The sequence below is a fragment of the Lolium rigidum genome, chromosome 7 (assembly GCF_022539505.1).
Source record: "Lolium rigidum isolate FL_2022 chromosome 7, APGP_CSIRO_Lrig_0.1, whole genome shotgun sequence".
NCBI lineage: Eukaryota > Viridiplantae > Streptophyta > Magnoliopsida > Poales > Poaceae > Lolium > Lolium rigidum.
The window spans coordinates 224,643,015-224,659,613 of NC_061514.1; the positions used below are offsets into that span (position 1 = coordinate 224,643,015).

A 16,599-nucleotide genomic window follows, 5' to 3' on the forward strand; every position below is an offset into this window, starting at 1 on the left:
ACGATGATGATGATGATGATGATGATGATGATGATGATTGAGGAGAAGAGGTAATTGCAGCAGAGGGACAAACAGTTGCTACAGCCCTTACTTAGCCAGTGTTTACAAAGACCGTGGTTGTACAACTGCTGGTTGGGTTTTGCTAGAACCACGGTTGTACCCAGATCACATGCAGGATTAAATTTCAGGTGATTAATTTGTTTACTCCCTCTTTACCAAAATGTTGTGTATATAAGTTTTTTGAAAAGTCAAAAAATGGTAAAGTTTGGTTAAGTATGTAAAAAAGATGAACATCTAAAATATCAAATCAACATCATTAGATTTATCATAATGTATATTTTTATATGGCATTTTGTATTGTTGACACAGATAATTTTCTCAATAAATTTGGTTAAATTTACATCTTTAGACTTTTGAAAAATCTTAGGTTCACATTGTGGCAAAGAGGGAGTACGGAAGATGGCATTCCCGTTGTCTGTAAAACGTTTCCGATGACTTCTACTTTTGTCTGCAAAAGTCGTTATGTGAGTGGATAATGCGATGGTGTCAATATGTACTTCATCGGTTCTCCTTTATATATGTCTTAGAGTTAAATTTTATTTTATATTATTCTACATTTTAGCTTTGTAATCAATAACGATATAGAAAACCCACAATTTCTGTATTAGATATCATCAAAAAAATCACAAAAAAGATATCATTAATTTTAATGTAGCTTAAATTAGTTGTTTACACATCAAAGTAGTAGTACTAAATGACTTGCTAAGTGGTTTTAAAATCTGTAAAATATAGACTAAAAGAGAATGGAGGGAGTATCTGTCTACCCTCTACATTACTCTCCGTTCCAACGAATAAGGAGTTCACACATTTTAAGGTTCATGTTTGGCCATGAATTAATCCATCTGTATAACAAATATTTCGTATAAAATTAATATCATTAGAAAGTGTTGTAAATATGAATCTAACAATATCACATGTGTACTGTATGATTGAGATAATGTTGCTTAAACCATTTGGTCGAAATTCATCTCGAAAAATTTATAGTTTATCTTTTTTTTGCGAACTATTTCGCTGTCAGCCGGGGTTCCCCTGGTCGTGCAATCGTGTCCCCACTTATAAATTTGCATCTAGTACGTACATGAATTCTGAATACTGATTGCCAGCCGCCGCCCGCTTGCAAGTCCTCCTTCCACCAAAAGCGATAGGAAGTTCTTCCTGCGTCCGCGTCCGCAAGCTCCATCCGAAAGCGACCAGTTTTGTCGGTAAGGGGTGCCTTGGTTGGTATTGGCGCCTGGTCAGCCAGCTATGGTGACTCGATGGCCGCAGCTAAGCGCCTGTTCTTGCTTGGATTGCAGATGGAGGGGACCGTGTTCGCACCCTCCCTCCAAGGGATGAAGCACGTCAAGTCAGACAGCGGCGTCATTCTAACCAAGCCGTTTCTTGAAGTCTGCAAGCACATTCTCCCTGTGCTAGGTAAGGAATTTTTGCATCCTTGCGACTGCGAGAAATTATTCAGGTAATGACATTTTCGTTTCAACGGATGGCTATACACAGATAAATTTGGATCTGCCATGTCCATCGTGAAGAGCGACATTGGTGGCAATATTTCAGTAAGAGGAATCCTTTCCCCCCTTTGAAAGATTCTTTATGCTCTTCTCACTATAATGATTTACAAGAAATTGGAGTTAACGCAACATGCTACCTATGATTAAAGGTTTCGCCGCCTACCTGTTAACTTATTGCAGAGGCTGGAGGCCAAATATGCATCTGATCCTACAAAGTACGAGCAGCTGCACAACATGGTGCAAGTGGAAGTGGCCTCTAAGACAGCCAAAAGCTCTAGTAGTTGTACCAATGGGCTTTTATGGTTGACAAGGTGACTAAACTAATTCATGCAAACTTGTAACTTTGTATTTTGCGCACACAAATCACCTGGTGGAGTATTTACAGGAGTACAATTTGTAGTGTTAATATTCTCTGCCTTCACTTTTCAGAGCCATGGACTTCTTGGTTGCGCTGTTCCATAACTTGGTACAGCACACCGATTGGCAGATGCCACAAGTCTGCAGCGATGCTTATAGAAATACTCTCAGGAAATGGCATGGTTGGCTGGGGAGTTCGAGCTTCTCGGTATTATTCTTTGCTTAAACTTTCAATGAAAGTTGCATTTATAGTTAACTATCTGGTTTACACAAACTCTCAATGATGAGACAATATGAACATTTCTTTATGTGTTTCAGCATGTAGAACATTATATATTTGATATGTTAGAGCAAGCCATATAAAGCGTGTATGACCTTATATGGTTGCACAGCTCCCGAGGTCATTGTCAGATCACAGATGCTAATTAATTATCTTCTGCCGTGATGTACTACGTATGTACAATGCTTTTAGCTTGGAAGTGCTCTTGTTGACCGAAGCAAATAAGCTGAACTATTCAGGCATTGCTATTTCGAAAGCCACACATTATGTTATCAGTCTAGCAGGCGGTACTACTATATTTTGATGCACATGTTGGGAACAACTCTAAACTGATAGGGTACTCCTATATTGTTCTTCTTGAAAGTTTGGTCTATACGTAGGTCCAGTCCTGGCCGCCCGCCGCCTGAGAGAGAGGAAAAGGGGCTATTCGTCCGTTCGTTCGGTGACGAGCCCTGGCGGACTCCGGCGCGCCTAGCCAGCCGGCGGTCAGGCTCTTCTATCCCTCCGACGGTGTTCCCTGCTCCCTCTCACGGCCGTTTCGATCCGCTCGACGATCTGGAGGTGGAGGATGGAGTTTCGGTGGCTGAGGAGGTGGCGTGGGCTGGCCTTGAAGATGATCCGGAGGTGATGCCGATCAACAAGGATCTTGATCGTGATGCGCTCTTGGAGGATTTTTGGGCGAAGATCGGTTTCCCGGCGGCGACGTCCAGGTCCTGGGGGAGGAATGCTTCCACGGTGGCGAAGGCTGTGCCGCGGGCGCGCTCGTCGTCTCCTCCGCGTGCTGCTGCGATGCCTCGTCGGGCGTCCTCTAGCTCGCCGACGGGGAGGCGGCTTCCGCGGCAGCCGGTGCGCCTTAAAGGGTGGAAAGGCCCTCTACCGCCCAAGAGGTTCACGCCGCCGGCGGTTTTCGGTGACTTCCTCGATGCAGCCGCCAAGGGAGCAAGGCGGACGTCCGGCGGCGAGCTCCGGCCAGCGAGCGAGGCGGCTTCTCCGCCTTCGGTTCAAACGGAGGCGGCGGGATCTTCGCGCCTTGGGCCGCGGCAGTGTTGGGCCAAGCTGGGCCGCGCGCTAGTGGGCCTGCAGTGTGGGGTTAGACGGGCGGGCGTGACGACGATCGATCATGCAATAATACGATCGTCACCACGCCGAAACCACGTCGCCTCCGTCTCGTATCCATCAACGCCGCCGCCCCTTCCACCTGAGCATCGCCTAATCCTCTCGCCGTCGGCCGCCGCCGTTGGGTGCCCTCCGTTTCGTCGATCGTTCGCCGACGTCGTGGCGTCGGCCGCCTCGGGTCCCATGGCCGGGCCGCCCCGCTCCGTTCCTCCGGGGACGGCGCCCGTTCCCCCGGGGACGGCGCCCACTTCTTCGGCGCCGGCTCGTCCGCAGGCGGCGGCAGCGGCGTCGGTAGCCGGAGGGTACCAAGGCCCTCCGGGGTTCCAGGGTTGGCCGCAGGGGGCACTCATGCCGCCGGCCCCTGCTCCACCGCCCCGGCCTCAGGCGGGTTTTCGCCCGCCGCAGCCGCGCATGCCGGCCGCTCCGTTCGTACCCCCTCAGCAGCCGCCGTATCATTCTCAGCAGCAGCCATACCCCCAGTACCCGCCGCAGCCGCAGTATGCTCAGTTTCAAGGTCATTATTTCCCCGCTACTAATCCTTTGCAGCAGCCGGTGGTGTCACAGGTACCGCAGCAGGTTGTTCCGCCGGCGCAGCCTGGGCAGCAGAAGAAGAGGAGGAAGAAGAAACCCGTCGCAGCGGCGGGGACAGCGGGAGGTGGTACTGTTGTGCCGCCAGCTCCTATGCAGGGACACATGCAGGAGCCTCACCCGGCTGTTGGACCTACGGCAGTGTTGCAGACGGTTACTGCACCGCTGATGCCGGTTGTTTCACCGGTGGGTGCTGCGCCTGCGGTGACTGCACCTGTGGTGAAGCCGAAGAAAGCGGGTCGCTGTTGGAAGTGCGCGGTCAACACTCATGCTACTAAGGACTGTAAGGTTCCTCATTACTGCTTGGTTTGTGACTCTGGGGCTCATCCGACTATTCGTTGCCCTGTGCTGAAGACCCCGAGACCTATGAGTTTTTTTGTGGGTTGCGGTAATGACGCCACGCTAGATCTCCAGGTTCCTGACTCAGTTTATAAGCCACAGTTGTTATCCAGCGGAGCACCTACAGCTTTGGTTCAGGTGTCAGGGGAGGGGACTGTTGCAGCGGCAGATATTCAGAATCTCATGGCGCGCATGTGTCCGGGGAATCCCACTTGGAAGTGGGAGGCGCAGCCTCATGGTGATAACGCTTTTCTGATTGGGGTCCCCACCGCTGAGGACTTGTCGAGGATTGACGGCATGCAGATGAGCGTGCCGAAGATTAATGCACAGGCCATGGTTTCTTCTTGGACTCAGCAGGATGTTGTGCCAGAGTTTGTGATGGAGCCTGTTTGGGTGCATGTCGAGGGTGTTCCGAATGCTCTACGCCACTTCCTCGGTCTTTGGGCTGTTGGTACGTTTATTGGTACTACTGTTGATGTGGATTTGTACACCTTGAGGAGTCAAGGGATTGTTCGTATTCAGGTGGCCATGAGAGATACTTCTGTTCTGGAGAAAGATAAGGCCAAGCACGGACCACCATGCTTAGAGGTGCTGGCTCGCTTGCAGCTTAATGGATACAGGTTCAGATTTCGCCGTGAGCCTTCTGAGTACACGCCGGACCCTAGGTTTCGTCCTTTCTTTTGGAAGGGTGAAGATGAGGATGATGCGGCTCATGGTGACGATGATGGTTTTGATGATGCCGCGGCAGAGGGGGCACCAGGGGCCTCACTTATGGACGTTGATGGTCATGCATCTTTGCCTACTTCTGGCTCAGCTTCGGTGCCGGTTACTCAGGTCGCCATGACTCCGTTTAACCACTCGCCGACGACTGACAGGGGCAAGGCGATTGTGGCTAGAGCTTTGTCGGTGTCGCCACACTTGGTGGCAACTCCGCCTCCGTCGCGTGTTCGGACTTTCATGCAGGGGAGGACTCGTCCGGTGTCTTCGTCTCCTGCTTCTCTCGGTGGTCCTCTAGCTGCTCCCACTCCGTCTTCTACCTCGCCACAGACGGAGAGGGGGCTACTACGGGCTTTTTCTTCGACGGTTGGCTCGTCGGATTTGGGGGTGCAGCGACACGCCGCGGTGGTGGTGCAGCAGCAGCAGCCGGCCTTGAGCTCGGCGTCGCCGCAGCTCCCTGCCGCTGTTGCGGCGACGCAGCAGCACACCCCTGGTCCGGCGGGGGTTCAGCAGCTGGCGCAGCACCAGGACGCTGGCACGGTGGGGCAGCAGCCACCGTCCCCTGCCTCGGCGTCACTGCAGCAGTCGGCCAGGGGCAGTGAGGGACTGCATGCAGTCCCGGCCACGCCTGGGCAGCAGCCGGCCTCGGACCAGAGCGCCCCGTCGTCGGGCGGAGGGCCTGGGGTGGCGCCGTCCTCGCCCCGTGCGCCTCAGGAGGAGGGGCAGGGCCGGTTGGGGAGGCGCCCCGGCCAGTCACCTAGGGGGCGACGCAGCAGATCCCCGGCGCCCTCGCCGCCTACGGGGGTTTCGGCGTCGCGGTCGGGTTCGGTGCAGGGGGCTTCATCGCCATCTACTCCTGCATCGAGTTCTTCTTCACCAGCGTCAGGACGGTCTTCTTCACCACGCTCGTCTCCGCCTCCGCCAGCGGCCCCCGTTTTGCATCCTCCCCCCACTATTCCTCCACCAGTGGCGCAGCCGACGGTGAGGAGGAGTGGGAGGTTTGCTACGACGGAGGGTGGCGTGGAGGCTACGGATGAAGACGTGATGCAGAGGGCTATGCGGCGTAAGGCGGAAAAGAACCTCGACACGGCAGGTACCAGTTTTTCATCCAAGTCCTTCACTTCTTTTCTCGATACTAGAATTTCTTCGAATTTGAGTAGTGTAGGTATTTCTTTGGGTAGAGGTTCGGATGAGATTTTAGCTTCAGCTCATGTGTTGAGACAGACGGAGCTTGACCGTTTAACGGTTGCTCCAAATGGATCCACTGAGCTGGCTACTTCCACTGTTGACGATGATGAGGATGATGGCATCCTAGATGGTCATCTTCTCTCGGCTTTAGTTGGGGGTGTGACAGAAGTTGATTTAGACCACTCAGAGCTTAGTTCAGTTTATGACCTCTCCGCCTTAAAACGTGGTTCTAGATCATCGGCTGGAAAGAAATCTCGTAGATATGGCAAAAAGTCTAAATCCAGAATAGTTTCTCGATGAACGGCATGTTTCGGAATAGCAGAGGTCTTGGTGACTTGGCTAAGCATTCTCACATTGCCGATGGTTGTAGAGATTATGATTTAGATTTCATTGCTATATCGGAGACGGGTAGGCGGAATTTCACACAAAGTTTTCTTGACCGATTGTCAGGCGGAATTAACTTTCAGTGGTTTTCTCGCCCACCCCGTGGTAGATCCGGTGGCATTTTACTTGGCGTCCGTATTGATACCATGACTGTCTTAGCTAGTTCTGATGGAGAGTACCACATTAAACTCGACATTCAGAATAAAGCAGACGGGTTCAAGTGGACTTTGGTCGCTGTGTATGGTGCCGCTCAGGATGCTTTTAAGGCTGACTTTTTGCGTGAGTTGGTTAATCTTACAAAAGATAATCCCTACCCGATTTTAATCGGAGGCGATTTTAATTTGTTGAGATTCCCTCATGAGAAAAGCAAAGGCCGCTTTGATGGACATTGGCCTTTTCTATTCAATGCTGTCATTGACGAGCCTTGATTTAAGGGAGGTGTTCATGTCTGGTCGACGGTTTACTTGGGCCAACAGCTTGCCTGAACCCACCTACGAGAAACTAGATCGCGTGTTGATGGACACCGAATGGGAAAATAAATACCCTATGGTGTCTGTCCGTGCACTAGAACGTATTGTAAATCTGTCCGACCATGCCCCCATCCTTCTAACCACTGGGGAACCCCGCCCTGTGTGTAAGCGGCCGTTCAAATTTGAACTTGGCTGGTTACATAGGGATGGTTTTCATGATATGGTTAAGAAGGTTTGGGAGAGACCGGTCGCTGGCAGCTCTCCAATTCTGAGATGGAACAATAAGATGCGATCATTACGCAAACATCTCGGTGGTTGGGCTGCACATACGGCTGGTATTCTTAAAAAAGAGAAGGCTCGCTTATCAAAGGTCATTGATGAGCTTGAGGCCTTTGCGGAGTTTAGACCGTTGTCGACGCAGGAGATTGAACTCAAAAATCAATCAAATGCGCAGATGGCGAGTCTTCTTCGTGAGGAGGAACTCAAATGGTACCAGCGATCCAAAGCCCAGTTCATTTTAGAGGGAGATTCAAATACGCGATATTTCCATGCTTTAGCCAATGGAAGACATCGGAAAAAACGTATCCATTCTCTTACTCAAGATGAAGGGGTGATTGAAGGCCATGAGCAGCTCAAATCGTACATTACTAATTATTATAAAGGCTTGTTTGGTCCTCCGGAGGAAAGTACTTTCTCTCTTAATGAGGATTTAACAGCCGATATACCCCAAGTTTCCGTTGAGGAAAATGGTCTACTAACCGCACCTTATACTGAGGAAGAGGTTCAGAAGGCAGTTTTCCAAATGGAATGCAATAAAGCACCGGGTCCTGATGGTTTCCCAGCTGAGTTTTATCAAACTTTCTCGGGACACGATTAAATCGGACCTTCTAGATTTGTTCGATGACCTACACTCTGGACAACTAGAATTATTTCGTCTAAATTTTGGTGAAGTAATCTTGTTACCGAAAGTTAATGAGGAGAAAGGATTCAACAATATAGACCTATCTGCCTATTAAATGTAAGTTTCAAGATTTTCACGAAAGTGGCCACCATTAGACTTAATACGGTAGCGGATCATGTTGTCCAGCCATCACAGACGGCCTTTATGCAAGGAAGAAACATCCTTGATGGAGTGGCGGTCTTGCATGAGACGGTACATGAAATGCATTCTAAGAAATTAAATGGGGTTATTTTGAAACTAGATTTTGAAAAGGCGTATGATAAAGTTAAGTGGTCGTTTCTACAGCAAACACTCAGGATGAAAGGTTTTTCTCCAGAGTGGCGCGCTCTGATAAATGATTTTGTGTATGGGGGTAGTGTCGCAATCCGGGTCAATGATGACACCGGTCACTATTTCCAAACACGAAAGGGGTTGCGTCAAGGGGATCCGTTATCACCGATGTTGTTTAACATTGTAGCGGATATTCTGGCTATACTCATAGAGCGGGCTAAGGCTGATGGCCAGATTGAAGGTGTGATTCCACATCTAGTTGATGGTGGCTTATCTATACTTCAATATGCCGATGATACAATTCTATTTATGGATCATGATCTTGAAAAAGCTCAGAACTTGAAATTAATCTTGGCGGCCTTTGAGCAATTGTCAGGATTGAAAATCAATTTCCATAAGAGTGAATTGTTCTGCTTCGGTGATGCCCAAAATGATGCGACTCTGTACGCAGAGTTGTTTGGTTGTGGGCAAGGCCAATTTCCGATTCGTTATTTGGGTATTCCGATTCATTATCGGAGACTTACAATCGCGGAATGGAAATTAGTGGAAGAAAGACTACAAAAACGCCTTAGTAGCTGGAAAGGCAAGTTGCTTGTCCCTAGGTGGAAGATTGATACTCATTAATTCGGTACTCACAAACATGGTACCGTATATGTTATCATTTTTCATCTTACCAAAAGGAATTCTGCATAAACTCGATTATTATCGATCCAGATTCTTTTGGCAAGGGGACGAGTGAGAAAAAGAAATATCGACCGGTTAAGTGGAGTATAGTTTGTAGTCCCAAAGACCAAGGTGGGCTTGGAGTTCATGATTTGGAAGTCAAGAATTCGGCCCTATTGGGAAAATGGCTGTTTAAGCTCCTCACTGAGGATGGGATTTGGCAGACTATCCTTCGGCGAAAGTATATCGGTTCGAAGACATTATCCCAAATGGTTTGGAAACCAGGGGATTCTCACTTCTGGGCCGGGCTAATGGCGACTAAAAATGAATTTTTTCGCCATGGCACTTTTTCAATCAGAAATGGAGCACAAATACGTTTCTGGGAAGATGCTTGGCTTGACAACGCACCCCTAAGTGAACAGTATCCTGCTCTTTATAGGATTGTTCGTCGTCAAGGTGATACCATTGCTACTGTAATGGCTACCTCACCCCCGAATGTGACGTTCAGACGGGTTTTACTTGGACAAAGACTTGCGGCATGGAATACCTTAATTCAACGGCTTGGGGATATTCATTTATCGGACGAACCGGACGAATTTAGATGGAACCTTCATGCCAACGGTGCTTTCTCTGTGAAATCTTTCTACAACGCGATCCTTCTTTCTGACCTACCAGTTGATAATAATAAAAAGATTTGGAAGATGAAGATACCATTAAAAATTAAAATTTTTGGATGGTATCTTCGTCGAGGGGTAATCCTCACCAAAGATAATCTTGTTAAGCGTAATTGGCATGGGAGTACTCGATGTGTTTTCTGTCAACAGGACGAAACAATCAAGCATTTGTTCTTCCAGTGTCAATTTGCGAGATCTATATGGTCAGTCATCCAAGTAGCGTCTACCCCGTATCCTCCGACTAGTGTTGCCAATATTTTTGGTAATTGGCTCCATGGGGTTGATTCAAGGTTTAAGTTGCTTCTTAGGGTGGGGGCGCTAGCAGTTATCTGGGCGCTTTGGCTATGTAGAAATGACAAGATTTTTAATGATAAAAATTGCTCTTTGTTGCAGGTCATCTACAGATGTACAGGTATTCTCCGTTCGTGGTTACCTCTTCAGCGAGTGGAGAACCGAGACCTGTTTACGGAGGTCTGTACACGGTTGGAGGCTACGGCGAGGGATACTTTTTCCCAACATGGGTGGCAGCATAGTCTACGGATAGATGCCCCACCTATCTCTTAGGCGTTTTATGTTTCATCTTTGATGTGTATCTCGCCTAGTTTTTTTCGTTTTTATCACTTTCGAACCTGAGACAACATAAACGGCTGTGTGCATCCTGGTTATGCAGAGGCTGGATGTAATTGCTTATAAAAGTAATGAAAGCATCCTTTATCGAAAAAAAACGTAGGTCCAGTACTGATTTGTAGAGGACTTACTTATAGAAGTGAAACTTTCAAGAAAAACTATACAGGGTTACAAATTAAAATAAAGAGTGTTTAAAATAATCATTAGGAAGGACAAAATAGTCATCTCATGTCAGTAATTGAATTTCCATCTATCAAATGTTCTGGTCACGTTCCAAAAAAAATACATTTGTTCCACACTCTCGGGATGCTCTAGTTACAATGATTTTATTAGCTAGACAATACTTTTTGATCGATCCCTAGAATCTGAATCATTGGATTTTATGATCTGATGTGTGTTGTAGTAAGAGCCGTGGAAATAAACTCGTAAGCGCCTTAGAGCAAGTACAATAAAACTTAGTCAGCAGGCTTTAAAGATTTAAATATTATATTTATATCTAGTTGGATGAGAGAGTATGAGAGAGAAGGTAAATGGGCTCTTATTCAAGAGTCCGCTCGTGCTACTAGACACTGTGAGAGTGAAAAATGGGTCATATATTACTAAAATAATATATCTTTCTACCTAGCTATTGTACCTGTTAGCTATAAGATTGGCTACAGATGACATCACAATGTCTTATAGCCGGCTGTTGGCTATACTATTAAATATGCTCTTAGAGCATGTACAACAGATCTTAGTCATCTGGTTCTAAGATATTAAATATTATATTTTAGCTGAGTTAGAGGAGAGAGAAGAGAAGAGAGAATGTAAGTGGGTTGTAATGCAAGAGCTAGATCTAACACGTGCTTCTAGGCACTTTGTGAGAGTAGATTGTCGACCATGTACCACTAAAGTAGTTCTTTTTTTAAAATCACTATTGTACATATTGGCTATAAGGTTAACCATAGATGACATCTCAATATACTAGAGCCATCATTCAACTTTACTATTGTTCTTGCTCTTAGTGTGTATATTACATGTCCTTATGCCTGAGGGTTTCAGGTTGCCATAAAGCTTGCTCCAGACAGGAAGAAGTTCATGGATATCATTTGTGGCACAGGTGATATAAATGCAGATATTGAGAGGTTCTGTGCAGCGTTCTCCCCTTTACTGGCAGAAAACCACAAGTTTCTGGTAAGTTTTACTCCAAATTACTCGTGCTTTTGGTGCCGGACATATTCCATATTCTCCAGCCGAAAATTTTATACTAGTATAACTATGTACTTGCAGGCTAGCGTCGGCATGGATGATCTTAAAGCATCTTGATATACTTCGCACGCTATTATCTATTGCTGCTACAACTCAGCTTACACTCACAAACTGGGGATTGCCAGCACTTGTAAAATTTGTTATTTTTGTATTGTTGCATTTGTATCACAAACGGTCGTTTACCTTTGTGAGAGAACCAAGCAAATTGAAGTACTGGATATTGAAGAAGGCATTACCTAAGGAACATATGCATGTAGAAGGAGATAACTTTCTTTTCCTTTTTCCAGTTTTCCAGTTTTCCACTAGTGTTGAACTTGGCCGTTCGCACAATCACCAAATAGGCAACACTCTTGAGAAAATTTGGGACCAAGGTCGACGATTCAGTTGGAAGAATGAATAAGGTTAGTTTGAAATTATTTGGGCTAGTCTCACGTTGCTACTCCCTCCATACTAGCGTAGATGGGTAGAACCGTTTTGTGCTGTGACCTAGGTACTCCCTCCGTTACCGTTTAACAGGCGCACACACCGCTCAAGATAAACGTTGACAGTTAATTTGATCAACTAAATATGAATTATATGTACTACAATAGCTATATTGTTAGATTCATATTTTTTAAAAAGTTCAGTGATATATTTTTCGACATAGTGGTTAGTAACATCAAACTAGCATCATAATTCATAGATGGCATCATTTATTAATTTGTAGACTCATTGTACCTTGAAAAGTGTGATGTTACAGTAACTAGCTATGTTACTTCATCCTCCTGTCTCCTCATTAACTCACTGCCACATAATCAAATTTTGGACATGAAGTTACTCCTGCAGTTACTTGCACTATGAGTAGTCGTATGCATTGGTCAATTTCTGGGAAGAGAGAAAAACGTGGGAAGATGGATCGGCTGGAAGTGTTTGTATGAGTTAATTGTGGCAATTAATAAATAAATTACTCCAAAACCACTATTATTACCATAATATATCGGTATGGATGGAGTAGTTAAGACGGAGTTAAACCGATAAATAAGGTTTGATTTTCTACCTTCTATTAAAAGCTTGAAATATAACTACGTACTTATTATATTGAAGTCGGTTGTTGGTCATCAACACATTTGGTGGTCATCATTGGAAGCATCTTTTCTGTCCAATCACCCTCACTAACACGACTAACCAACTTGTACGGTCCGATGTCCTTTTAGATAATTTTCAGGCGAGCATTACCCTGTCCCTTCCCTCGTTTGGGCTAGCAAATAAAATCCTTACTTGCCAAAATAAATCCCCCGTTAGCTCTAATAGGGTAGGCTATGTAAACAAATAATCAATCAAGAGAAATTCTATATATAGGTGCTGCACAATGTTTACGTCTGTATCGCACAGACGCTCCTGCGAGCCATATATAGCATCGTGCAACACGTCTTGGGCCCACCTACAAATTCAAGTGTTGGTCGCTTGCTAGCCCATGTGCCACCTCCGATTTTAGTCACGTGTGTTGCCCTTGCATCGGACATGTGTTGCATGTTGTAATGTCCTGGATTGAGTAGCATGCCAAAAGGTTGTACAACAAAGTGATGCTAAGACCTACTCCGACTGCAAACATGTATAGCTTTTGCCTTTTGTTTTACATGGAATAAGTCTACTTCTAGGAAATAGGAGAAAACTTAGTTTCCTCTCATCTTTTATGAGTCCCCACTCTATTAATTAAAAAATAGGATCGATGATTGGTGGTTGAGGTGGGGGAGAGAAATGAGGATTGGTGGGTGAAGTTAGGAAGTGATTACGAGGAGCTAATTGCATTAATTAACTGTATTGGTAGTGTGGATGTACACTTTTTTTCGAACAAATTTTGAACTTAGAGTACACTTATTTGAGGATGAAAGAAGTGGGATATTTTGACACATTTAGGCAACACTTACATCTTGTTTGTTGGGTCATAGTCAGCTCCAGATTAGAGACTATTATATTATTATGTGTAACAAATGTTTAGAATGTTGCTAAAAATTACTCCCTTCGGCACGAAATATTGGTCACAAATTTAGGCAAAATATAGGTTAAAATATATCTAAATTTCTTAGTTCGCGACAAATATTTATGGGCGAGTGGATTACAAAATTGGACAAATGGGCACGAGCTTTTCGACTATGGCGAAATTATATACATAAATAGAAGGGGTAGCTAGTAGTGGATAACTAGATATCTTCTATGCTTTTTCACATCAAGCATATATAATGCAATAATCTGAGAACCTGGCAATTGTTCGAAGGACTTAAAATTCGCTAGTTGCATGATAAATGTTGTAGCTACTTTCGAGAAACCAAAATGACAAGTTGTATGAGAGAGCATGATAGTTGGAAAAATCGGGCAATTGTATCAAAACAAACTAGTAGCTGCATGAAAGAATGTGGTAGCTATATTCAAGAAACCAAACTGATAATTATATTAGAGAACTTGGTAATTGCTTTCGATAATCTGGGACTGTATCCAAACAATCAGGTTGCCACGTGAAAGAATGTGGTAGCAGCTTTCTAGAAACCAAAATGACAGTTATAGCAGAGGAACTAGTAGTTGCTTTCAACAAATATGGATTCTGTGTCAAAACAATCTGGTAGATGCACAATATAATGTGCTAGCTACTTTAAAAAAACCAAACTGACAATTATATTAGAGAATTTGGTAGTTGCTTACGACAAATCTAGCAGTTGTGCAAAAAATAATCTTTGTAGCTGCGTGAAAGAATGTGGTTGCTGCTTTTTTAACAAATCAAGAGTTGTTTCATAACACTTAACAACGATTCTGGTAGCTATGTTAGAAAAACTAATGGTTGTTTTTGATATATCCATTCTAAGATAAACTGGACAGTTGTTTTTTAGAAACAAACCAATGTAAATCTTATTCTGATTTAGAGAGTGATAACCTGGTTTTCAAAAAGTACCAAATGTGTTTAGGGCATCTCCTGCGGGCCGACGTAAAACGGACGCTCAAATTGACCACCTGCGTCCGTTTGCCTCAGCCCGCGGACACCATAGGGGTGATGGTGATCGTTTGCGTCGGGTATTCCCAGTGGTGCAGACGCATTTTTTCCCACTGACATCGTGACGCTCGGTAATGGTGGTTTAACATCCCATCGAGGCATGCAGCCGGCGATTACCGGTTCCCGCACGCGGCCAACAGATTGGCGTGTTTCGCCGGCGTTTCACGCGTGCAGGAAGAACGCCGTTTCCCGCCCCGCCATGGCAATATATGGTGGACGCCAGCCGGCTAGACGGGCACACCTCAACCTAAACCCTAGCCTTCATCCATGGCCGAGCACACCCACACCTAGGCTCACCTTGTTGAGATGGCCTGCCACGTCTACCCCGATGATGCAGACCTCGCCGCGCTCCACGCGATAGAGGCGTTCGATGAGGAGCAGCTCTCACCATGACGCTGGAGCAGCTGGACGGGGAGGCGGTTGGGCGCGCATTCACCATGATGCTAGAGCGTCAGGGTGAGCATCAAAGGGGCGGTGGCCATGGCGGAACTCAAGGTGGAGCTCGCCGAGGCTAGGGCGGAGCTGGCGGCAGCGAGGTCGGAGATTGTAACACCCCAGGTTTCAGACAATTGCGGGATAGATCTAGAAAAGGGATGTGCATTGCATCACAAAACTGAAAAAAATTCGCGCTTAATTGCATAGCACCTAAGAGGGATCGAAGTTTCTCCCTCGATGCCACTAGGGTTTAGGGTTTCGAGAGTGTGATAAAATTCGACATTACCTCTTTTGAAATTAGGGTTTTTAAAGGGGGATGAATTTGAATTGATATTCAAATTTGAAAATTGAATTTGAATAAGCTCATGAATATTTAAATCATTACATAAATAGAAATATAATTGGAATTCAAATAATAAAAGAATATGAATAAATAATTAAAAATAACTCATTAGGAAAAACCTTGAGCTTTATTGATCAAGCACACACAAATACATTGTCTTTACAATATTCAATAATATTACAATAGGAATTCTGAAATGAATATGTAAATAAAAAAACAGAAATTGCAAAGTTACAAAAATAAGCCCTAGTCTAAAATCCTAAACTACAATTCCCCGCATTGATCTTCCAAATGCCCTTGATCTTCTAAACCTTCTCATTTTTTTAGTCTTCCAATCCCTAAAAAATATAACAAGGAAACATGAGAGAAAACAAGTGGCTAATACCACTGGTCCGTGTCAAAACAATTCAAATGGCGGAGGATAATCTTAAAACCAGCAGAGCTGATCCCTTTGGTTCAAGTCCCAACCTGGAAACACACACAGCTCATCAGGCTCATTGCATGCCTTCCAACACACACACCAAGCCTAGTCACTAGGTGAATCACATACTTGTGTGTCAATCCAGGCAACACAGTGAATTGGCTATAAATAGGCAGAAACAGCTAGAGCTAAATCATCCATCAACACACATCATCAAAATCAAACCATCAAGAACAGCATCAGCTGTTCAAGTTGTTCTTCACCAAGAACATAAGCAGTAGAACCAAATGGGGGTTAGAGCAAGAACAAGTAGCAACATCAGCTAGGAGGAGAAGGGCAGGCTCAACAACAACAAGCACATGAAGCAAAACCTCTACATCAATAACAATTTCTAGGAGGTGGAGTGAGGTATACCAGTACCAGGAATGATCCACTCGATCATTTCATTCTAAGCATATCTCACCAAAGATCAGGGCAATAAAAATGGAATATCATCATTTGGCTAGCATCTACTATCCTGGCACTCAAATAGCTGACAGATGATATTGTACTAATTACTGGTACAAGGTGCATCTCTAGAGAAGAAGAAAATGGCAGAGCACAGCCTAGACCAAATCAAATTAGCACAAGTCCCTTAGATAACCAGGAGAGCACCTAGACTAGCTAGATCCTAAAACCATAAGAATAAAACAGATCTATTGATGTCTGTTATATTTTGCAGATTAATTTCATACTGGCAGTCATAGAAATGATCACCTAGTATGAAATTGTTCATCCACACCAAAGCCGCACTTTTCTATAAATGTGAGAGCAACCAGAAGCAGCAGCGAATCAATGTTGTGATCACATCAACCACAAGTACATCCAATAGCAATAAAACAAGTCATCATCACCCAAAAAGGGTCCAGACTATCTCTTAATCTCCAAATGG

The 16,599-nt window shown here is 45.2% G+C and overlaps 1 protein-coding gene across 1 annotated transcript; it reads left to right on the plus strand.

Moving 5' to 3' along the window:
• The first annotated feature begins 1,355 nt into the window (after window positions 1-1,355).
• Window positions 1,356-11,504, plus strand: LOC124679035 (glycolipid transfer protein 1-like). The gene is made up of 6 exons (XM_047214862.1): window positions 1,356-1,473; window positions 1,555-1,610; window positions 1,746-1,876; window positions 1,995-2,130; window positions 11,241-11,372; window positions 11,469-11,504. The coding sequence occupies exons 1-6, from the start codon at window positions 1,356-1,358 to the stop codon at window positions 11,502-11,504; spliced, it is 609 nt and encodes a 202-aa protein (XP_047070818.1).
• The last annotated feature ends 5,095 nt before the right edge of the window (window positions 11,505-16,599 follow it).